Here is a 23,412-nt window from a genome sequence, read left to right as displayed (position 1 = left end):
GCACAGCATGTCATTAACACCGCCCTCTGTCTTCATGACATAACGAATTTTGCTCCCATTCAAGAGTTAAAAATATTTCCTGTGTACATCAGCACAGTTTACAAGAAGTGAGTAATGCAATAGTGCTGCAGAAGAGTCAATAATAAACTGCGTAATTTAGAAGGCCTCGGGAAGATGAGTGCTGTTGAGAAGGCTGATCTTTCTTCCCACTGGACACCTGCGTGCAGACAGCACCCCTTCTGCACATGAATTGAGGGGTACAGTTGGGCTCAAAATGAATCCTGGATAAGAGTCTCATGAAGCAAGGGGCTTGTAAGCAGCAAGAATCATGTGAGGCACAGCACGTACCTCTCTCTTGCTTGTGCTCTCCATAACAGAGCATCAGCTGTTACTGCACATGGCTTGATTTTAGCATGCTGATTTAATATTTACAGAGTGCCAATAAAATTTATATGATGACAGCTGGTGGCTCCTGTGGTAATTTCTAAACAGCAACAACAACACAACACAGACATCAGAAACTCCAAGAGGAATTCTACACTAACGTGCAATATTCAGCACTGAGGAATGTTTGTATTTTTCTAATTTTGCAGACTTTTAATAATCTTTGTGTAATAAATCCATTTTTTACTTTATGTAAAGTCCATATTATGCAGTATTAGTTAGAATTTCCCCTAGGTATGTATTTTTCTTTCAGAATGGAATTCACCACAAAGTCTCATTTTCTACCTATCTGGCTTTGATACTCTGACAGTACTGTCAGGTAAATTCAATAGTCTTAGCATTCGCAAGCTCAGTCGGGAAGTCCAGTACAATCATCTGTTTTTCTCCCTGCATTGTTCTTCCCCAAAAGAAATATTGTAAAGTGAGAACTGCTGTGCTGATGACTGAGCCAGAACAGGCTACTGCCCTTGTTCCACAACCTCTGTTTACCCTGCACACCTATGAGTAGAAAAGAGTAAAAATCTCTGTGACAAGACTACATTATGGCCATTATCAGTGTACCACTACAGAAAAGAAAATACCTGGTATTTGAGTAGATTACAACATTGTTGACAGATTCTTTTTCTTTCTGCCAGAAACCTTCATTGATCATACTACCCCTCTTTATTTATCTTTCTTCTCCCCATGTCTGACCCCACTCCTCCAAATCCTTGCTTTCCTTTCCAGTCCTTGTTTGGGTTCTTTTTTCCTTTTAATCTACATTTATTCTTCAACTCAGTGGAACATTTTCACAGCTTTTATATATAGGTAGAAATTCATATGTAAAACTTGTCATACAATAGAGGCAGAGGCTGTTTTCAATTACAACAACCTTTCCAGTAAGCCTTTTCCCCATATTTTTTAATAGTGTGATTACTGTCTATTATTTTCAGTGTTACCTGTTTCTAGGGACATAGGTAGGTTGTTCTTGGGGAAGCACTATATTCTGGCTTCCCTGGAACGTGCTTAATTCTCTTTCCAGATGACCTCCAGCTCCTGCTAAGAATATGCATTTTCACGTCACAGCAACTTCAGCTTGTAATGTTAACAATTGCCCCGTAGAACAGAAGACTGCAGACATTCCAAAATAAATTAGGACAAGGTCAAAAGTCTTGATGAAAGCCTGAAATCCACCTAAACACTAAACTGACTTTTTGGGTACTCTCTTTCCAGAGTAACCATACTATGATTAAGTTTTAGGAAGAGTGAAAGAGGAGTTTCTGGTTTTGGTGCTGATCACTGCATTACTCATCATCCATTTCATCCATCATTGTGTAGGAAAAATCCCCAGGGCAAGACCCCACCAATTTACAGTGGGAACCATGCCACTCAAACAGATGGGGATACTTTTAGGAAGCAAAGAGATCTTTTATGTGCATCAGCAATGGGTGCTCAAGGCACAATCCCCAGCTGAGAACACGGAAAATGCTGTCCATTACAAGCTGTCTACCGCTCTTAGCCACTGCTAATCCCGTGCGGGTCAGAATTATGTTTTAAAAACAAAGACTGGCTTCTGCAGCCACGTAAGGCCCTTTTGTGAGCAAGAGGCACAGCACAGTAGGGGACCCGAGTGTCATGAAAATTTCAGAACTGGCCTGTAGTGACTGAGAAGGGAGGCTAGGACATAAAGTATTGAATTGCAAAATAATTCTTTATTCATGCGTTGTACTGCCCCACTCACACTGCAGCACACCGAAAGCAACTTTACACATGGTTCTTGGACTTTTCAAGTGTTCAGATACAATATGATTTGACCACTCACTACTTAACACATACATATTACTATTTTGAAAGTGATGCCAACAGTCACTTGCTGCTTTCCTTTCCTAGGTGTCCCTGGAGCTGGTCTTGCTACAGTTAATTATCTATGATGCCAGATAATGGAATGTTTCACAGAGGTGCTGAAGGGACTGGGATGCTGGCATTATCTTGGTGGTTCAGGGGTATCCCTTCTTCTTTGTCTATGGCTTTAGGATGCTGCAAAATAGTTTCAAGGTTGGGGCAGTCCTCCTCCTTGCAGTGAGCTGTGGCCTTCAGTTACACTGACTGACTTAACCATGATCATGCAGCATGTAAGTTAATATACATGTCTCTTAAGGATGTTAATATAATTTTATAATACTGAGAAAGTTCATACGAGTTCATGCTCCAAATACTAATTAGTACAATAATTAAGGAGTAAGATTCTCCTAGAAGGAGCCTGGAGGCCAAGGCACAGGCTTCATCTGTAGCACGTATGTTTTGTCAGTTATTGCTATAGCTAAAGGCTATAAATTGGAGAAAGGCAGCTTTAGACTAGACACAAGGAGGATTTTTCACAACAAGGGTGATGAGGCACTGGCACAGGTTGCCCAGGGAACTTGTGAATGCCCCATCCCTGGAGGTGTTCAAGGCCAGGTTGGGTGGGCCTTGGGCAGGCTGACCTAGTGGGAAGTGTCCCTGCCCATGGCGGAGGGGGTGGAACTGGATGATCACAGAATCATAGAATAGCTTGGGTTGGAAGGGACCTTAAAGATCACCTAGTTCCAATCCCCCTGCAATCTTTAAGGTCCCTTCCAACTCAAACCATTCTACAATTCTATGATTCTGGTTGTCATCCAGAGGGACCTGGACAAGCTGGAGAAATGGTCCTTTGAAAACCTCATGTGGTTCAATGAGGTCAAGCGCAAGGCCCTACACCTAGGTCAGGACAATCCCTGATTTCAATACAGGATGGGAGATGATGTGATTGAGAGTAGCCCTGCGGAGGACTTGGGGGTGCTGATTGATGAGATCAACATGAGCCAGCAGTGTACGCTCACAGCCCTTGCGGCCAACCGTATCCTGGGCTACATCAAAAGAAGAGTGGCCAGCAGGTCGAGGGAGGGGTTTCTTGTGTCAGGTTCTGGAATCCTCAACATAAGAAGGATATGAAGCTGTTGGAACAGGTTCAGAGGAGGGCTACAAAGATGATCCAAGGGCTGGAGCACCCTCCATACAAAGACAGGCTGAGAGTTGGGGATGTTCAGCCTGGAGAAGAGAAGGCTCTGAGATCTTATAGCGACCTTCCAGTACCTGAGGGGGCTACAAGAAATCGGGGTAGGGACTATTTACAAAGGCCTGTAGTGACAGGACTAGGGGCAACGGGAATAAACTGGAGAGCGGCAGGTTTTGACTAGACATAAGGAGTAATTTCCTCACGAGTAGAGTGGTGAAACACTGGCACACGTTGTCCAAGGAAGCTGTGGCTGCCCCACCCCTGGAGGGGTTCCACGCCAGGCTGGAAGACGGCTCTGCGTGACCTCACTGCTCCCACAGCCCGAAGCACCGCCTCACACCTCCCGGGCGGGTTCGCGGCCGTGAGGGAAAGGAGGGACAGCGGAAGCCACCCCCAGTGCGCCTGCGCCGTGCGGGGGCCGGAAGCGGAAGCGCAAGTGGTCGCTGCGGTGGCGCCCCGGGGGTGTGGGGGGCGCCCCGCGACGCGCAGGGTGCGCTGGGGCCCGCGCGGGGGGAGGGAGGGAAAGCGTTCGTGAACTTCGAAATAAAAGCCGTAACTGTTGCCCGTCCCCACGAAGCTCCAGAGAGCTGCGTCGTTTCCCTGCGTGGGGAGGAAGGGGATCTCCTGAGGCTGCGCTCGCCGGGAGGACGGCGCCCCTCCAGCATCCTGGGTTCACGCTTCCTGTTCCCCGGCGCCAGTAGATTGATGGGGGGGGGGGAGGGGCGGTGTTAGTGTTAGAAAATGTGCGTGTTCAGTGCCTTCAGACTGAGGAGGCGCTCCGCGACGGCTTGAGTAACGCGTGCTGTCTGTCTGCAGGTGGCTGTGGGGTCAGCAGGAGGTAACCGTAGTTTTCCTGGGGTCTGTGACCAATGAGGATAATAGCGTGGATAGATTTAAGATCAAGCCACGTGCCCGTCGCAGCCAGTGTGGCATCTTTCGTGAATGCTGTAGATGTTTACAGGTACGCCTCGCAAATTACTATCCATAAAATACCAACTGGGTGGGAATGCCTTGCCTGCTTTAACCAGCCTGTCAACAGCCACCTCGCAACTGTGTAGCACCACGGCCTCTACCAGCAATCATCTGTTGTATAAACATGTGCAATGCCAGGTACATGGGGTTGTGTCATGACAAAAATATACTGCTGCTTGGGTCACTTGGTTGTTCAGATACTAGTTTTATTAAATGGAAGAGCTGCAAAATGGTAATCCTAGTCCAACGCTTGATAGCACAACATAAATGACTAAAATGTGGTTTAAAATAATTCAGTTGTTTCGTTCAAGTCTGCTTATTTCTGCTAAGGTGCATCGGTAGTTTTACATCAATAATTTTTGACAGTAATTCTTAAGATTTCAGGAAACTTGCATATCTAAACCCACAGCTGGATCCACAAATTGACAGAGGCTGTTGATTGTTATGGCCTTGCCTCAGTTATCACAAGTATTTTAGCAAATGGATTTCTTGTGTTTCTATCCTATGTTCCTTTTTCTGTCGAAATTGCTTATAGTGCAGTCTTTTTTAGAAAGTTATGTTTTTCTCATTCTAGAAGTATGTTTTATAAAGCATAGCATTGTTCAGTTTCTGTGGGGTAAAAAGTTCTAGAAATCAGATTTCACAAGTTTTACTTACCTTATTGAAGTGAAAGTCCAGGGCTAGAGTGGAGTAGGATGGACAAGACCTTGGTTTCCAGTTATGCATCAGTGCAACAGCTGTAAAAGTCCAAGGAACATGAGTCACCAGTAGGTTGTCCTGGGTGGTAGGATAAGAAATTGGCTAGTGTTTGTATTGTGCTTATTTATGAAACATAATTTTCTAAGTATATTTTGAGGCAGTCTTGATTCAAAATTATGTATTCTTTTTGAAGTTTGTGTTCAAATGAGCCTACTAAAGCAATCTTTATTTCGTGTTAACATTTGTGGTTAGTGCAAAGCTTTGTCCTTTTTGGGAACTGACTTTCTGCCTGCCTGTATCGTTCTGTGGTCTCACTGAATGTGAATGTCATATCAGAAGTCATACTGGAGGGGATTGTAATGAACAAATACTGAGTTTATAATGTCATTAAATGTGTTGGACAGAAAGAATAGAGCCAGGAAAGCATGCTGTCCAGGCATCCTGTAGTAAAAGTATTTTTGGAAAGGCAAGAATAGTTCTTGATCCCGTAGGAAAGACTCGGGTGCGTTTTGGCAAGTCTGGAGCTTTTCACAGCCACAGTTACTGTTTGCTTTCAAATGTCTGTGTGTTTGACATGTTTATTTACAAAAAAATGGAGTAAATTTGGGCAAGGGGGAAGAAAACCACAATATCTCCTGCATTAGTGTTGTGTATTTTATCATAAATTATTTTGTTGGAAAATTTTTAGGCATTGTGTGTATGAACGATGTCTGTAGATGGATCTAAATAATTTGTTTGTTTGTTGTAAACCTGCTTATATTTTTTTCCTCTGTATCTTGTAGTTATTCTGATCAGAAATGGTGCTTCCTAAAGAACAGAATTATTTCAGATCAGTCTTCCTTTTAACGTTTTATTTCAAAGTGTAAATATAGGTTTTTTTTTAAAATATGTTTAAAAAGAGCAGACTATAAATTCACCTTGTCTGTGAGTTAAATTGGAGTCTAATGCTTTGTAAGTCATCATCATAATGTGCGTGTGTTAGGTTTTCTTCATTTTCCCCACCCATCCTTGTGCATTTATATATGGTACATAAACCAGGAGGCAGGGGGGCAAAAGCTCACTTTTCTGGAGGGAGTCAGTGTATTAACATTATTTACGTGGTGTTGCTGATAAAAATATAATGAAAAAATTAAGACTTTATTTATCATTATAATAGGAATGCAGGATGCAACTGTATCAAAATATAAAGAAAGTTAAATGCACTGACAGTAGTTCAGTTTATATAGATCTTTCTTGGAACACTCCCATTCTTTTAAATCTATATTAAAATTGTGAAATGGCCTAGAGCTGAAATTGGAGGAACACTTATTAGAATCAGATCAGGCATGAGAGGCAAAGGATCTGCATAGCTCTATGGTGGCTTGATCTGGATATCTCTGATAGCTTGAGAGGAAGCTCTGCTCAGTGAGGTGAGATATGAAAAACAGAATAAAAGGAAATCTGCTATAGGCTGCCTTGCAAACCAGTGATGATGACTTTTGGAGTATAACACTTTTTCTGTCTCTTCCAGAAATGATACAGAAGACGATAGTGAAAATCTCCCTTTCTTGAGAATTGAGCCTTTTTTTGTATAGTTCCAACCTGAATGAGGAACTTGCCATCAAAGGTACAGGTTTTGAGGGACGTGGTGTTTGATTTTGTTTTGGGTTTTTTTTTTCTGTTTTTTTTTTTTTTTAATTATTATAAGAATGAATAATGTCAGGCAGTGAAAAGCTAGCCATTGAGTTACAAACATTTGGGATTTCCATTGTATTTCCATTGTAGGCATTCGTAGTCTTTTCTCCCTGACTATTCATTGTTTATCATTACATTTAGTAGGTCACTCGGAAACAAATATTTTCGTACTTACCTCTGTCTGTTTTGTTTGCTGACCTGTTATTTCACCTTCTGAGGAAGCACTGTCAAGTCATGGAATCTCTGCCTCTGTGGTTAGATGGAAAACAGATGGATTCCTTAGTGGTCAGCAGTGTTCCTGTCTGTTTCGGGGTTTCTTTTTTGCCTCTGTGTTTCTGTCAGTCTGCATGATTTCCCCTTCCTAAATCCATGTTGACTACTCCCAATCACCTTCTTGTCTTTCCTGTGTTTGGAAGTAGTTTCTGATGTGGGTTGTTCCACCCTCCCAGGAACTGGGGTGAGGTTAACAGGCCTGCAATGGCCTGTTGGCAAAGGTGTGTTTGCCACATATAGTGTCAGGTGGATCCTGACCTCCTCTCCCTCCAGCCCCTTCAGTTCTTATCTTCAGAGGAGGTGCTATGGATGTAAAAGCTGAGTACTAGCTTTTGACACAAACTGTGCAACCACTTGTTGACCTGCAGGAGTTGTCTACTCCTGAAGTCCTTCCCTTTCACCAGCAGGATGAAGGAGACACCACTTGGTACCCAGGGCCTGGCCCTCACACTCCAAGACATCTGCTCATGCTTGGTGGGCTCGTTGTCTCCACTAGCCATTTTCATGGTGCCCCTAGGGAAGAGCAGCTGAGCACAATAGTCTGAGGGCCAGACTACTACCAGCCTCAGTATAGCCTGCCCACAGTATTCAAGACGCAAGCCCCTGACAAGGGACAAACCTGGCCGGTTGACAGGTTGGGCAATCAGAAGTGCTTCTGTCCTTGCAGCAGGTAGTTTCCCACCACTGTTCCTTGCCCTGTCCTGCCCACACTGCCACAGGAGTTGGGCACAGCAAGCTTGGAGGCTTTGTTGCACAGAGCTGTCTGTCTTTGCTTGCTGCCAGGACACAGAACCTGCTCTGTAGACCAGAGCTGCAGGCACAGCTGGAGCCCTCTTCCTGCTGGATCTTGTGAGCTCCAGGCTCCACCAGACTGAGCATCTCCATGCCCATATTGACCAGCTAAAGGCTCTGCCCTCGTCTTCTTGGTACAGTTGGGGTTCTTGTTGCTGCAGGCTCTTGGACGAGTCTGGTTCATCTTCTTTTCGGCATCCTCGATGTACAATCTCACCTCCTTCCGACCTCTGCTTGGTGAGACATCCTCCATCAGTGCGTGCTTAAGAGTAGTCTAGAATGGTTTTTGGTTCTAAACCTGCTGGTTGCCAAAGCTGACTTACAACAGAAGCCCATTAAGAACTCGCAGATTCAGCAGGATAATATAGTACATCATTTTTTATGTCTGGAAACTGTATGTATGTGTGTAGTGTATTAATACTATGTATACAGCATACTATGGTTCATGCACTCTAAATACGGTAAAACGAAAAAAGGGTAAATGTAGACCTGAATAGTTCTTATGGTTGTCATGAACATAAAAACAGTTTTAAGGGTGCAGTAGCTGTATTCATTATGCAACCTGGTTTTCTAAAATAAGTGTTATCAAATACGATGCATTTTTAGGATAAAAGCACTTAATACAGTGTTGTACTTGAATCGGAACGCTGTTGCACTAGAAGACAGCAAACAGGGTAATTATAAACAGTGTATAGGAGAAATATGGAAAAATGTCATCTTATTTAGGTCTGATTTTGATTAGAGGCCTAGAAGAAGAAGAAAACAAGACATTGTGGGTAATATTAAGGAGAGAAATTATGAATGCAAGTGACGATAGGCAGACATGAAACAAGAAAGCAAATGCCTTGGAAAAAGAAGTGTCTAACTGATGAACAAGATGAAATTTCAATGCAACAAGTAGGCACTGCAATATTGAACGTAGCCTGAAAGGTAGCAGTAGTATCCTTTCCTTGAAGGTTCTGGTGTGTTTTTATGAGGATCAGTTTATGAAGCTCTGAAGTTCGTACTGTAGGACTTTGTGGAGTTTCTTCAGCCTAAATGAAAAATTAACCCAGTGCACTAAACCATGTTTTAAGTGTGGTTGCTAGTGTTCACTACTCCTTAATGATCTACGTCAAAGATGTTAGAGTAATGTCATTCTTTTCTCTGTTGGTTTGCTGTAATTGGCATGGAGGAGATTTTTTTAAGAAGGAAAAAAATGACACATTCGTAGGGAAGCTTGCAAAAATTTTAGCATACAAACTTTTAAAAAATAATCTTGAAATGTATTTGGGAAACTATAGTAGGCAGGTGGGATGATTCCTTGTATAACGTAAATAATTTAATGTATTTCTTGTTTGCTTTGCAACCTTTTCTTTTGCATGGGAGTCTTTAATGTATGTATACTTTGCTGCTCCCAGCTGTCTGACAGTACCTTGATTTACTTATTAATAGTTGTTACTTATTAATATTAATTATCAGCTACTTGTTCTACCTGCATCTTTATGATAACTGTCACTTTTTAGTAAGATATAACTAGTTAATGAAATAATTAAATATATGGCATTTGAACAGTGTCTGTGAAACATCTGTAAGTTTTCACTTAATTTCTCTTAATTTCTTAAATCAATAGCTGACAGGTTTTTGGTTTGTTTTTTTTTTTTTTTAACTATTTGAATGTATAGTGGAGTCCTGTAGGTTGCATAATGTTAGTTAACTTACTTTTTTTTTTTCCTTTTTATTTATCTTGCTAGGATAATCTTTTCTTCCTGGATTGTGGCAGATTGTTAACTGTTTGTGTTCAATGGGACGACGAATTCACTTTGTGGTTGACCCTCAGGGTTGGTGCTGCTTGGGTCTGATTATCTTTGTCTGGTTATACAATACAATCTTCATTCCGAAAGTCATCCTTTTTCCTCACTATGAAGAGGGGCATATTTCAGTTGTGGCAATTTTATGTAAGTCAATTTAACTTAGCCCTTTTTTCTACTAGTAAAGAGTATCTTTGACCAGTAATTAACAACTGTGAGAAAGATCAGAAAGGTGTAGGATAAGGTAGAAGATGAGAGTACTAGGATTCATCCTACATTTTTATGTTCTGAGAAATTGAGATACTCATTTCAAAGTTGTTAGGTAAGACTTGTTTGTGTGGAAACTGGAGAAAAGTGTTAATATCGCTTTCAGATTCTGTAGCTAGTATTTGTTGACAGAATTTCAGGCCAACAACTCTTAGTCCTTGTCAGAATGTGGGGTGGTAGCACTGATGGTTGGCTAACTGAGTATTGCTGATTTTGTGATATATGGTATCCCTTAATGTGTGAGCTTCATATAAGTTATGCAAATAGGTTTTGCTGGGAAAGGGCTTAAGTTATAACTGGAACCAACTTTAAAGTGAAGATGGACCTTGGGAAATGTCCTTCCACATAGAAGCTTTGAGGTCCAGAATAATTATAGATTGCTTATTTGATAAGACAATGTAGGCACTTGTTACATACAGTAGTAAGGTCATAGTGGCATCCTGCTGGTGCAATCAAAGCAATGTTCATTGCTACTTGTTTCTCCCCCTTTTTAAGTCTGTGAAGTACTTAGTATTGTAGACTGTATAGTATCAATAATATATCTAGAATCGAATGAGAAGGCTGAGTATTTTCTAACTCGGTGCTGGAGCATCTGTATTTTTGATGGAAGTGTATTGTAGATAATTTTGTACACCTGAAAAAGACCAACAAATGCTTATTTGTCTTTTCAGGTTATTACTTCTGCTCATTGTTTTGTATAGCTTCACTATTAAGAGCCTCAGTAGCTGATCCAGGAAAGCTACCTGAAAACCCAAAGATACCAATTACAGGTACATTAAGTAGTTTCTATGTAATTGAATAAAAGTGATTTTAATAATAAGGATTTTAATAATTAGGAATAGATTTGATTTAGTGATATTTGATGGAAACCGTGGGTTATCTCTGCTGAAACCTATATTATTAATTAAATTAAAATTGATATGTCACTGTTACTAACTCAAAAGTTCTTATTCAGAACTCGTATTCCATTAGAAGTTCAATTATGTAGGAAATTCTTCTACAATATCTTTCCATGGGAAGAATTTTTTTTGCATTCTAGGCTTTTAAAGATATTGCATATACTTCTAACTTTATGATATTTAATACAAAGTATTTAGAGGTCATTAGTTATAGAGCTTTTTTTCTGAGTAAATTTACAGGATGTTGAAAGTGGTGGTAGAAGGTACTCTTATGATGGATTTTACTTGTGCATTTTTTACACATATTTTAAATTACTTATTTTATATGGGCTATTAACCAAGCAAATATGAAGCTAAATATGAAGCTAATTACATTGTGTTGCTATGGAGTAGCAACTTAATGCATTGAGAATTTCCCTCTGTCCTTCTGAATTTATCCCACAATTCCTACATGGTATCCAATGTTTCAGAAATTGAAGGAAACCTTAATAATTCTCCACAGAAAATGGTAGTATTTTTAGGAACTATTGGATGGTGTTTAAGTGCTTGTCTAATGCATACAGGTTTTACACAGCAGTTTAGAGTGGAGTAGGGTTATTAAGGAGCATGAACTTTGCCACATTATCAGAAAGTACTTTTTGAATGTAGCAAGTCTATCAAATTCAGTGAGGGGTGAGTTTTTCAGTGTTGTCTTGCAATGTAGTGGATGTACCATTTTGCTCTTTCTTACTGATATTAATAAGAATATAGGGTGATGCACACAAACTAGGCAGCCATAGTAGGAAGGGATGTATCTCCTTGGGATTCAGATGTGAAACACTGATTACAGAAAATCTCATGTCAGTTTTCATTCTGTTCTTGGTAACTAAGCCTTTGATCTAATAAAACAAAAGATGGCTGAGGCTTGGCTTTTCAGAATACTTGCAGTAGGAAGTAACGTGGATTCTGCAACATGAGCTTAATGAAGACACTCAATACAGCTACAGACAATTACATTTATGACTGAATGTTCATTTAACTGAAAAATACCAGGACCAGTACTAATTCCCTTTATGCACAAATGTTTCTTTCCCTTTTGAGGGATCCCTGTGAATAGCTCTCTAAACTCTTCATGCTCCATTCATTTCATATGGCAATGATACTTTCAGATACTTCTGAAGATGAAACATTTATTCTCGACTGTGACCATGATATAATAATTTGGTGTGTGCTATACCAGGGATTTTGTACTTTCTAAAGTATCTCTTCAGTTCTCTGGTATCAGCTGGGTCAACAGGAAGACACATTTTTGCGTGGTGTAAATTGTATTTAGAAGGGAGGTTGGGGTGTTTCTGAACTCTGCTGGTAGCTACCCTATTAGAGAGTGACACCTTTGTGACACTGGATTTATGGGAACAGATTGTAAATCATTTTCCATCTGGCATTATTACTAGTTTAATAATCTCTGATATTGTGGTTCTTTACTTCCAGTGTCCAAATGTTATCTTGCAGCAAGAAAGGCAAGATTAGAGCTGCCAGCAGGTGGCTCAGAAGTGCTAAATTTAACTTAATTTTGTTTACATAGGGACAGTGCTTTACTGAATGAAATTTCAGAATGCTGTATTGTAAGAATTAAGCTTCCCCACCTCCTCTGGATTTAAGAAATTTCTCTGTATCAAAAAAGTTCTATTTAGGTAGATAAAAACAGTCAAAGTATTTGAAGATTCTTAGTCATGCATCTGTTTTGCATAAAGACAGAAAATATAAACTTTTTTGGATGGAAATATTACAGTGTTGATGTTGTTTGTTTCCCATGTTAAGGTGAATTTTATGAGTATATAACTTGAATTATCATTTTCAAAGGTTTGCTCTAATTTGGGTGGTGGAATTTGAGATAAATAATAGCTAAGCTGAGCAGTAGTAGCTCCTGGTAGTTTCAGTTACCCTGTATCTCGAGAGATGGGCTTAAATCTCACATTGAGCATCCAAAAATAGTGTATATTTTTAAATAGAAGGCTATTATCTATTAGTTCTTTGGTTGCCTTATGTGTAAAATAGTGTGTTACAAGATGCATGGCTTGAAGTTCTTTGAGATGGAAGATGCTCATGAAATTTTCATTCTGTATTTTATTTTAGTTAGCTAGCTGTGACAAATTTGAGTAACAGTATTTCCTCGGGAAGTTTTGGAGTGAAAGGCAGATTGTACAATGGTTCTGTCTAGCAGATATGTTTTAAAATTAAATGTGTAAGAAAATAATTTAATTACGTGACAGCTTTTGTGCTGTAATAATTTCTCCCTAGAAATATGTAGGAGGAGAGAGGATTTTGGAGAAGAAAACTGACATAGATTGGCAGTAATATCGTCCAGTTTAAGGTGAAGTGGGGAAAAAAGGTTTCTTATATGCTGCTAACCCTTCTCAGGTCATACTCTGACTCTTTTTTTTCTCCTTGAATCATTAGGCCATTAATTTATCATGAGTGTACTGTACTGAGTTTAAATTTCTGTAGTTTGTCTTTACATTTTCACCTAGAACGAGAATATTGGGAAGTATGTAACAAATGCAATATGATGAGACCAAAGCGTTCACACCATTGCAGTCGTTGTGGACATTGCGTGAGGAGGATGGATCACCACTGTCCATGGTAAAACCAAGACATTTGTTCTAACAATCTACTGTTGATTTAGTGAGGAATTTCGAAGTTCATCATCTTGACTGATTTGCCATATTTCTTTCCCAGTACTGCTTAATTATTTAGGCATGTAGATCAGGGGAAGAACAGCTCTGAGACGTTCCTCAGTCTACAAGTAAAACTGACGTGAAGAACTGTTGCAGTGTAGCATATAATCATTGTCAAATTGTTATGTGCCATATAGTTTTGGAAAATTCACTTTTTGTTTAAATAAGTTGAATTTTTACTCCTAAAACTGATCTCAACATAATTAATTTTTACATTGCAGATTTATTTCATTTATTGCAATTCAGTTTCTGATGCTGGAAAAAATATTTTTAGGGAGAAATTAAACCATATTTATGGTTCCTGGATTGAAATAAAAGATTGCAATTTCAATGTACTAAGGCATGCTCTTCATAATAATAAAAGTAGATCACGTTTTTTACAGAGTTTTTAATTTTTTGTTTACTTAATGACTGTGCTGAGCAGAAAATGTTTTATTGACTTGTACCATGTCCCACTTGTCATAGTCTCTTTGAATTTGTAGTGAAATTGTTTAGTTTAGTGTCTGTAACTAGTGGAGGTCAAAATGAGTCTGGCTAAAATTCTTTATTTAAACTGATTCTTAGCTTAAAGTGGAAAAAAAAGTATTTTGTCAATTTTTGTCAGAATATTTTGTCAATTGATACTTAAGAAAATTGTGCTAATATAGTGCTTAGCTTGGTCTTGACATATCTGCCAGTGCTTGTATGAAATTCCACCCCAACTACCTTTGGGATTTTTCTCTTTTCTTGAAACTCAAAGATTCTAGAAGTATTAATTATGTTTCCTTTACTCCTTTATTTTGGGGTATGGAGTTTGTGAAGAAACCTGTTCTGTCTTCTGTAACTTAGGGTCCTTCCGAAGTCACGCTTATTTGTCATTGGGGTACCCTGTGATCACATTTATTTCAAGTCAGTCATTTGCATTTCCACATTTTGGACTCTATGTAGTTCACTGTCTGTGAAATGTGTTCAGTAGCAGAAGAAAATACGTATTACTGTGAAATGGTGCAGATTGAAATGATTTTGTTACTTGAGTATTAGTTAAAATTGTAGGACTATCCTTGCTGTGTGACAATAGAGAGAAATATGTCTTCTGTTCTGAGCAGTGATCTCAGAAACACAGCCTACACTTTAAGTGACAATGTAAGGAAACCACTCTTGAAGTAACTGCCATCTGTAACTCAAAGACCATCACTTTGATTAAAAATGGAATGGTTAGTCAGTAGTTCTCATATTTGCTCCATAAATAATCATAAATTCTCTTATTTGCAATATCATAACTGCAGTGTTAATTTTTATATTTCTGTGTTTATGTATACTTTGTTCCTTTGCAGGATTAATAATTGTGTTGGTGAAGACAATCATTGGCTGTTTTTGCAGCTGTGTTTCTACTCTCAGATCCTTAGTTCCTATACGCTGGTACTTGATTTCTGCCATTACTACTACTTTTTGCCTCTGAAAAGAGAAAATGGGGTAAGAATCTTTGTTCTCTATGAAGTCAATAAATAGCTAGTACTGCAATATAATTTATTGTAGTATCTAGTTACTACGTGTTCCTGCTGGCTCGTTTGCTGACAGTAGAGTTCATCTAGACTTACCTTATCAAGTGAGCAAGCTGATTTATGGTAAGTAACAAAACATCGTTCTGAAAGGGTAAAAGATTTCTATGTATTAAAACCACAACATTAATTTTCTTAGAAATCTAGGAAAGGAGGACAGAACCAATTGGAAGTGATGAGGGAATACTGGGAAGAAGCAAGGTGACTACTTTAGGTATATTGAAATTCCTTTTGACTTTCTCCAAGTATAGGCAGACTTTCTCCAATCTAGGCAGAGTATGGGTTTTTTTCTGTTCTAAGCTCCTACTTAAAGCATATTGATATTGCCAGAAAAAAGGGAGAAATATTAGGTTTGTTTGACTTTGGCTCTATGCCGCTATCATATTTCAACATATCGTCATCAGCAAAATGCAGTTGAACAGAGAGAACATGAACTTACACATCAGACTAGAGTAAAATGTTATGGAGTTTAAGTTGTAAAGTTTCTGTGTCTGGTGCTCATTTATGTCTACTACCTGTATTGTTCGGAATATTTGAGAGGTTTGCTTGAAAGTTGCTGAATGCTTGCAAGTGCTGGAATAGCAAAGCTCATGTTCTTTCTTTTGAAGACAATGTTATGAGATCTTACTTGTAAAGAAACGGAAGTTTCTGCTTAAAATCTGACGTGAACTTTGTACTGGACTATAACAAATACATATGCACTAAAGAGAAAAACCTAGGAAAAAAGTTTAAAACGCATTCAAATTTAGATAACATTCCAGATGTCTTAAGACCACCCCACACATTGGTAGTACACTAAATTTTACTGAGGTTTTTTTTCCAAGTACTGAAGTGCTGTAGATTTTTTTTTTTATTCCATGTTCATGTGGCACCCCAGCATGATCTCTGCTGGTGACGTCGCACCCATCTTTCCAGGCTGCTGAAGAATAGCTTTTAGTTATGGGTAAGGCAAGTCCTGTTTTCCGTTTTGTTTAACAATTTAATTTTGTTACATTATCTAAAGGGGTATATAAGAATATTAAACTTTCTGAAAAATCCTTCTTCTGGAAAAGAATGGGGCATAGCCTTCCAGGCTTCTTATTTGCTTCCATATCAGTCTGCAGTGGATGTGATGTTCTGAAGAAAGCATATGTGAAGATGATGTGTCGAAAGAGAGCTGAAAATGTAGGAAGACTGTACGCCTTGGGTCATCCAGAACTGCTAGAAGTGTTACATTCCAGATGAAAGATACCAATTTTTTATTATATGGAATGTACCAAATTTAAGGATTTTTGCTCTCTCTTTAAGGATCTCTCTTAAAATAATTTCTATTCTAAATGAATTTAATTTTTTGATTTTCAGCTATCTGAGTATTCACATTTAAATAGTTTAAGGGACTCTAGAAATACAGAAAAGAGAAGCATTTGCTATCTGTTTGGTGTGTCTTTCCATAGACACTGCCCTGTAAACTGAGACAAACCTGTAAAATGCCTCTCTGAAAAGGGAGTGCTCACAATTTTCACTTTGTTTCCGGTATGTTGCAGGTAGGCTATTCACCTTCTTTTATGGGCTTTGTGAGATTTGAAGGAGCTATTTTGATTTGTCCTAATTGCATTCAACTTAAGAGGAATATGAAATTGTAGTCTTTTTTGTATTAGTGAAGAAATCTGTCTTCTAAATAAAATTTCTTCTGGATGTGTTACATTTTGAGTTTTTGGAAAGCTAATGTTTTTGAAAGGTAGCTAAATATAAATGCCTTTGCTTCTAGTATTTTTAAGGCTTCCTGGATTTGCAGGTTTCAAACACAAAAGTCTTCTCAGTGACATTGAGCTGAGTACTGTTTTGGTTACTGTAGTGCTTCTAGGAGGAGTGTTATTTTCCGAAGATAAAATTGGCATTGCTTCTTTAATAGTGTAATGTTATGGTAGAATATTTCCTTTTTATTGTGAGAGTCCTCTGAATGTTCTGATTTCTTTAAGTGATGGCGCTGTATTTATATAACAAGCCTAATTTCTGTTCATTAGCCTTACTTTTTAGAACCAAGATGAAAGAGAAGCAGATTATTTACTTGGAAATTGTGCAAGAGAGGAAATGGGAACTCATGCTTACTTCATACAGTTAAAAATCTCTACACATGTAATAATAGTTAATAATAACAATTCAAAAAAAAAAAAGCAATACCTATAAAACTTTGTTCTTGGTGGTTTAACTATCTTAATTTCAAGACTTTTGGAGAGAGGCCTACCTTTAGAAGATGTGACAGATTAGGAGGCAGAATACATATTCAGTAATTATTTTAACCCATTTTAATGTAATTGCCTGAAGAGTGGAGATGTTTGGATGCCAAAATTTACACAGTCGTGGGAAAAAATGGAGTATATTGTCCTATTTACTTTAGTTTTGGTTTATCTGTGGGTTTCGTGGCTTCATCAATTTGCGTATGTGGACACTTCATGTGACAGGCTGCTTTTTGAAAAAACTGTGTGTCTGTTATAGTATGTAAGATTCTGAGCCCTAGAGATATAAATGCGTATACACTCTATAGAAAAACACAGCAGATCCAATCTGTTCTGACTTTTCTCAGTCTAATATTACACTCAGTAGTATTTAGGTTTCTCAGTTTTTCAGGTGCAGGATGGGGGGGTACAGAAAATCAAGAATAATTTGAGTGTTTAGTCAATGTATCTGCCTGAGACATGACGTTCGAGCCCCATTAAAATGATGTTTTAAAGTGTTCCTAAGGATATAATGCCATATAACTTCACGCCACAGAATAATTTGTCATCATTATGTAACTTTGACATCAAATGAACAGGACCAGTGAGAAGATTTGCTTCCAATTAGTTATGTTTTTAGGCAACCATCTTGAAGGATTCTTTTAATCTTTGTATATGAATTAAAACTGAGGTACTCCAGCATTCCAGGAATCATTGTACCTTCTACCTTTCATAGAAGTGCTATTCTTTGTCAAAATTTTGCCTATAACCAAGAGCCTAGATTTTCTGAATTTACAGGGGCTAGTGTTTAGCAGAGATTTGAAAAACAGGATATTTTTTTTTCTAAACAGCCATCTGGGGTTAGCTTACTTCCCGCTCATTAAAAATACTTGTGAAATTTTTGGTGGTGTGCCTTCATCTTAATTTTTATTTTTTGCATATAAAATAGTACATAGCACAGAAGCTGTAGAATTAAAATTGATTTGAATGCTGTTGCAGAATAGTCATTTTATCACAGTACTGATTAATGCATTATGAAAATATAGTCACTGTATACTTGTTAGTATTTAATTCTGGATGAAAACTTGTTTTTTATTTTTAAGGTGTTAAATAAGAAAAATCTAAACATTTTTAATTAAGTATGCTAAGATGATAGCTTTAAAGCTAGTAGGGGAAACCATTTTGATAGAGATACAGTCTTTCAGCTTCCGGTCTTTTAGCAGAAAATTGATTCACAGTATTCTTGGTTCTTGTCATTAATCCACTCACAGAAAGATGGATTGTAGTTAATGCCTCTGTTTGTCCAGCAGGAGGAGTACAATTACTACTAGAAATTAAGGAAATGCCAATTAAATTGGTTGTGTTAGACCCTAGCAGAAGAAAATTACATTATTTGAATAAAACAGCACATAAGTTCCTCTAGTAGCTTTGGTGATTTTCAGAGACTTAAAACCAGAACATTCTTAATTTTGCATCTTCCTTAAAAAGTGTGAAGTATTCTGTCTTGTGGATAGTGATTTGAGAGTAAATATTAGCCTTCTTACAACTATGTAATTACTCCATATATGGCTATGCCGGTAGTGTGATTTACCTGATCCTTAGAAGGCTTTTAACCTTTTCTTTTCTAAAAACTTTTTAGCTGTCCTGAGTTCTGCTGGTAGAGGGGGGAGGAAACATCATAGAGGAAGCATTGTGGCAATTTCAGCCTGCTGTCTTGGACTCAGCTTTCCCAATTCCAAATAAAAGGTGTTGGGAAATATTCATTTGTGAATATGTGTGACTTTGTGAGAAAATTATTAGCAGTAATATTTATTTCAATATTACACATTAACTAATACTAATTAAAATCTGGAAATATGTATCATCCAAAGTCCATTTATATTAAAGAGAATCTAAAGGTCACCTTTACTGTTAGGGTCATGAAATGACCTACAAGATGTGAGAGTTTCTAAAAAATTAAAAATACATGAAAATTTTCCATCTCACTGTTCTGCAAAACCAACCCAACCACCTAGCCTTGTTCTCCTGTAGATTTGTAAGGACAGTGTGTGAATATTAAGTTTAGGAAGTCTATTGCAAAAAGACAGGAGTGACTGACAGCATAACATTTTGTTAAAACTTGACTGTCATTTTTATGCAAAGAGTCCTTGCCATTTGAGTGAATGGATAGTAGTAGTGGCTAAAGGGAACTTAAAAACCCTTAGAAAAGGCAACAACGAGGGACTACGGCACATGTAAGTTGTGTGGGAAATGCTAGGTAGAAAGACAATGGCAACAACCCACGTGAACTGAAGTTTTGACTGCGATGTTGGCAAGAAAGGAGAAAGGGGCTACCTGAAGTGCAGCTTTCACATTGTTAAAACTGTGCATTTAACATCTCTGCCAAGGCCACAGATGTCAGCCTGGCCCAACGTGGAAAAAAACTGCTAGGGACAAAACCCTGTTGTGCCATGAGAAGAGTTCATGCATTGGTGATGTTAGTTTATATGTGCTTATGCTTTGTGACTCAGCCTGTGCAGTTCCTTCTCTTGGCACAGATAGTGTGATTGTGGAGGCTGGGGGTCAGGCTGCCTCAGTACTTACAATGCACAAAGACTGGCAAGTCCTAAGTAGCATTTGAACAAGAGGTTCTGTTCAAAATACATTGAATGTGGGATTGATTAATTACTGACTAATCTTGAGGGTTGATGTACTATAGTTTTGATTCCTTTTCTTAGTTGGGCAAAATGTTTTTGTCACTTCTGAGAAGGAATAATACAAACTGGGTTGAGGTTCCATGTAGGGCCGCAACATCCTAAATTATGTATTCTTAAAATTAAGTCCTTTTTTTTTTTTCTGAATTCATGGAGTCACCTGTTTCTATTTCAATGCAGACATACGAAAGTAGCTGTGTCACTAAGGTCTAATACCAAAAGACTCCATTCCTGCCTATGCTTTGTTTTTGTATAGAAAAATGCTGTGTGTTTGTACATATTGCTAGGTGAGGGTCCTGTATTGATTTCCAGGTCATCATTGCCTTAGAGACTTTGATTCCTTTGGAGTTGTGTAATGGCTAGAAAAAAACGTTGGCGATATGACCTCTTTTCACTAGTAATTCAGCAGGCTCCCATCTTTAGTGGTAGATGCTTTCATCTTTTGGAGACGGGGAGGGAGTGGGGGAGGAAGGGAGCAAGGAACTTGATCTTAAGTGTGAAAGGTGTTTCCTTTTCTGTACCTCTAATTTTAACGTGGGTTAGAAGGGCCAAATGGAAAATGCAACCTGGCTTTTCACTAGGATCTTCTGTTGTGTTGGATGATGTCTCATTTTCCTGCTGAAGGTAATGCTCAAGGGAAGGGTCTCTTCTAATTAGAGTGTTGAGGGCATGCTAAGGGCTGTGTTATAAACTTTTGTTCTAAAGGAGGAGTGTGATCCTCAATACGGACTATGACTTTACTGCTGGCACTCTTCCCTTACCTTTCACCATTTTCTGTCAAGTAGGTTTGAATATGTTAAAACATTTCTGATACAGTGAAACAACATACCTATGAAGACATGAAGAGAAAATATTTTACAGCCAGTAGAAGTTGTGTCTTACCTTGCTTTTCTTTTTTTTAAAGCTTTGGTGGGCTGATGAAAACATGAAAAAAAAATTAATATGAAAGCTTTATATTTTGAATTGTTTTAACTTTAAATTAACTAGTAATAAGAGTTTGCAAACGGAAATGAGGCATGTATTTCCTACAGCAAGAAAGGCCAATACCAACAAGAGCTGGCTTATCAGTTCAGAAAAGATTGTGGGGGTTTGCATTTTGTTTTAGCTGGTTAGCTAGTGATTTGTACCTGTTCATTAAATATTGACTTTCTTAGTAGTAGCCAGAATTTACCTTTTTCTTGGGTTTATATTTTGAACCTGCATAGAAATAATTTAAATCTAAAATCTGACTTTTTAAAATACAATTTGCTTTAACTATTTTCTGCTTCATTGAAACCCAGTATTCCTGAAATTAAACATTTCTCTTCCTTAAGTCCCTCTGGTTGAATGTAAAGAGGGAGAGTCAAAAAGCAGTATTGCAGGTTTGTTTTTGTTTTGATTCAGTTCAGTTTTATATTCTAGTTGTAATTTAAAGTTTACTTGAAAGATTTCTATAGTTTCCTGCTGTGATCTGCCTTTCCTAAGTGGGAAAACCAGATGTGTACATTCAGAAGTCAGCCTTTAGAACATAGTCATAACTTGTAAGAGAATGGGTGTGTTAAGTCATTATCAAAGGGTAAGATAGGGTGTGAACTTACAGTACCTCTAATGTAACTGCCATGTACAAATGTTTTCCTGTTATAAAAATAGTGTTTATCCTTTGAAAAAGATGTTGAAAACTCAATTGCGTTTTTCATATTTTCTGCTAGAGGAGAGCAGGCTTTCCAGAGCAGTTGATACAGCAAATTCATATCCTCCTATATCCTTAGCCAACTGATATACAAAGTTATAATAACCCATGTAAGGCCAAAATTTAAAAAATTAATATAAATTTATGTTGGATAATAGACAGCATTATAGTGAGACCAATCCGTTAAAGATACTTGCGTTTGGTAGGTACCCTGTTCAGTACTCAAGCTAGAAATGTTGTTATTTGTAATACTGAAGAGGTGATGTTAAAATGAAATTTGCTGTGCCTGGGAGCTACATATAGGAGTCTTATAAATCACACTGCTTGATAGAATGCTTTTGTTATGTTCTGGAGCTTGTATGTTGCCATCTGGCACAGTTTGATATGGAAGATTCAGGACTAACCCATTTGAGCTTGGTCTGTTCCCAAACCTTATATAGCTCAATGAGATTCTAAACAGTCTGGCAACCCCTCCAGATATTTATATATATAAATGAAAGATAATTGGATTTTAATTTAGCACAAAAATATATTGAAGATTTTCAATGTAGCTCAATAAAGAATATTTGCCTTTAGCTGTATGTCTTTGGTAACTACTCTTACCTAGTATTTCCACTTGGTTCAAAGACTTTAATTGATTTGTAAGTGCTAAAGTCTCTCTCTTCTTTCTGTCTTGTTCTAGGATGTTTTTATATTTAGACATGAACTTGCACTCCTAAGAATATCTGCCATCATGGGTCTAATAATATTAGGTGGAATAAGTGGACTGTTTTACACACAGCTAATGGGTATTTTCACTGTAAGTATCTAATTTTAGAAGTATATATTAGTTTTATTTTCAAGAAAATCAGTAAAAGCAGAAAAGCAGATTACATTTAAGGGAAGGATAGAGAAACAGTTGCACTGTGAGGCAGCTATTTGATACGTGGTGTGCCAAGGCTCTTGTCCCCAAGGAAGTCTTAAGAAGCTTTCTAATAAACGTCTAATATTTCACCTATGAAGCCAATTTCCTCCTTTGTTTTAGTAAAATAAAACCATACATTGTCCTGGAATTGTGCAGTGTACCAGGTATGTATTTGTGGGTTTTGATTTTTGTTTAAAATAAAAATTCTTATATGCCCTAGTCTCAATTATGCTTTATGACAGTGAGGCCCACTAATCAGTCACATTCTGAGAACATGGCCTTCTTGTTACGTACTTTAATAAATATGCTTACTTTCATATCTCTTTAGTAGTGAAGTGTGGAATAGAATCATGTACGATTTATAGTCCAAATGCATATTATGTATTTAAGGATACAGAAGAAAACCCTCTGCATGGAAAACTTTTGCCATGAAATTAATTTGGTAGCATAATAAATATCAACAAGAAACAAGCTTTTGTTGCTGTAATGTATTTTTCTGTACATTAGAAGTTAATCACTGCAGTGGATTCGTTAGAGTTATCTTGAGAATCCATAGAAGTGTTTGAAGTACTGCAGTGTTAAATCATTATTCTGTGGACTGCTGAGCTGCAGTATGTCTCGATTCTTTCTTTTGTCCCCTTTGCCAAACTTTTTAAAACAAACACACCACAATAGTTGCAGATAAGGATGGACTATGAGGGACGGGTGCTGGAAAGTACAGATCTTCTGCTTTAGGGCCTCTCGCTGCACCCTACGTGTAGCAGAGAGGCTATTGTGTTTGCCTCATATGACAAGGTTTCAGGTGTGGAATTGTTGGGTTGGGATTGCTGGGGAAGTAGAAATCCATTGCTGGGACCTCTCAACTCCATT

The 23,412-nt window shown here is 38.0% G+C and overlaps 1 protein-coding gene across 6 annotated transcripts in view; it reads left to right on the top strand.

Annotated features, from left to right (window-relative positions):
- Positions 1 to 3,846: 3,846 nt before the first annotated feature.
- ZDHHC21 (zinc finger DHHC-type palmitoyltransferase 21) overlaps positions 3,847 to 23,412 on the top strand; it is a 34,545-nt gene continuing 14,979 nt past the window's right edge. The window contains exons 1-8 of one of the 6 annotated variants that reach the window (XM_054054092.1): positions 3,847 to 3,950; positions 4,277 to 4,421; positions 6,642 to 6,737; positions 9,604 to 9,807; positions 10,599 to 10,697; positions 13,337 to 13,448; positions 14,857 to 14,995; positions 22,321 to 22,437. In XM_054054092.1, the coding sequence (XP_053910067.1) occupies positions 9,654 to 9,807; positions 10,599 to 10,697; positions 13,337 to 13,448; positions 14,857 to 14,995; positions 22,321 to 22,437 (621 nt within the window). In that variant the 5' untranslated portion in view covers positions 3,847 to 3,950; positions 4,277 to 4,421; positions 6,642 to 6,737; positions 9,604 to 9,653. Of the gene's footprint in view, positions 3,951 to 3,987; positions 4,158 to 4,182; positions 4,422 to 4,449; positions 4,571 to 6,641; positions 6,738 to 9,603; positions 9,808 to 10,592; positions 10,698 to 13,313; positions 13,449 to 14,856; positions 14,996 to 22,320; positions 22,438 to 23,412 lie in introns of those variants that run through there. The other 5 variants (XM_054054094.1, XM_054054093.1, XM_009556330.2 and 2 more) reach the window with 5 other exon arrangements.

Source organism: Cuculus canorus, chromosome Z (assembly GCF_017976375.1).
Source record: "Cuculus canorus isolate bCucCan1 chromosome Z, bCucCan1.pri, whole genome shotgun sequence".
In the NCBI taxonomy this organism is placed as follows: Eukaryota; Metazoa; Chordata; class Aves; order Cuculiformes; family Cuculidae; genus Cuculus; species Cuculus canorus.
This window is presented reverse-complemented; position numbering and strand designations above follow the sequence as displayed.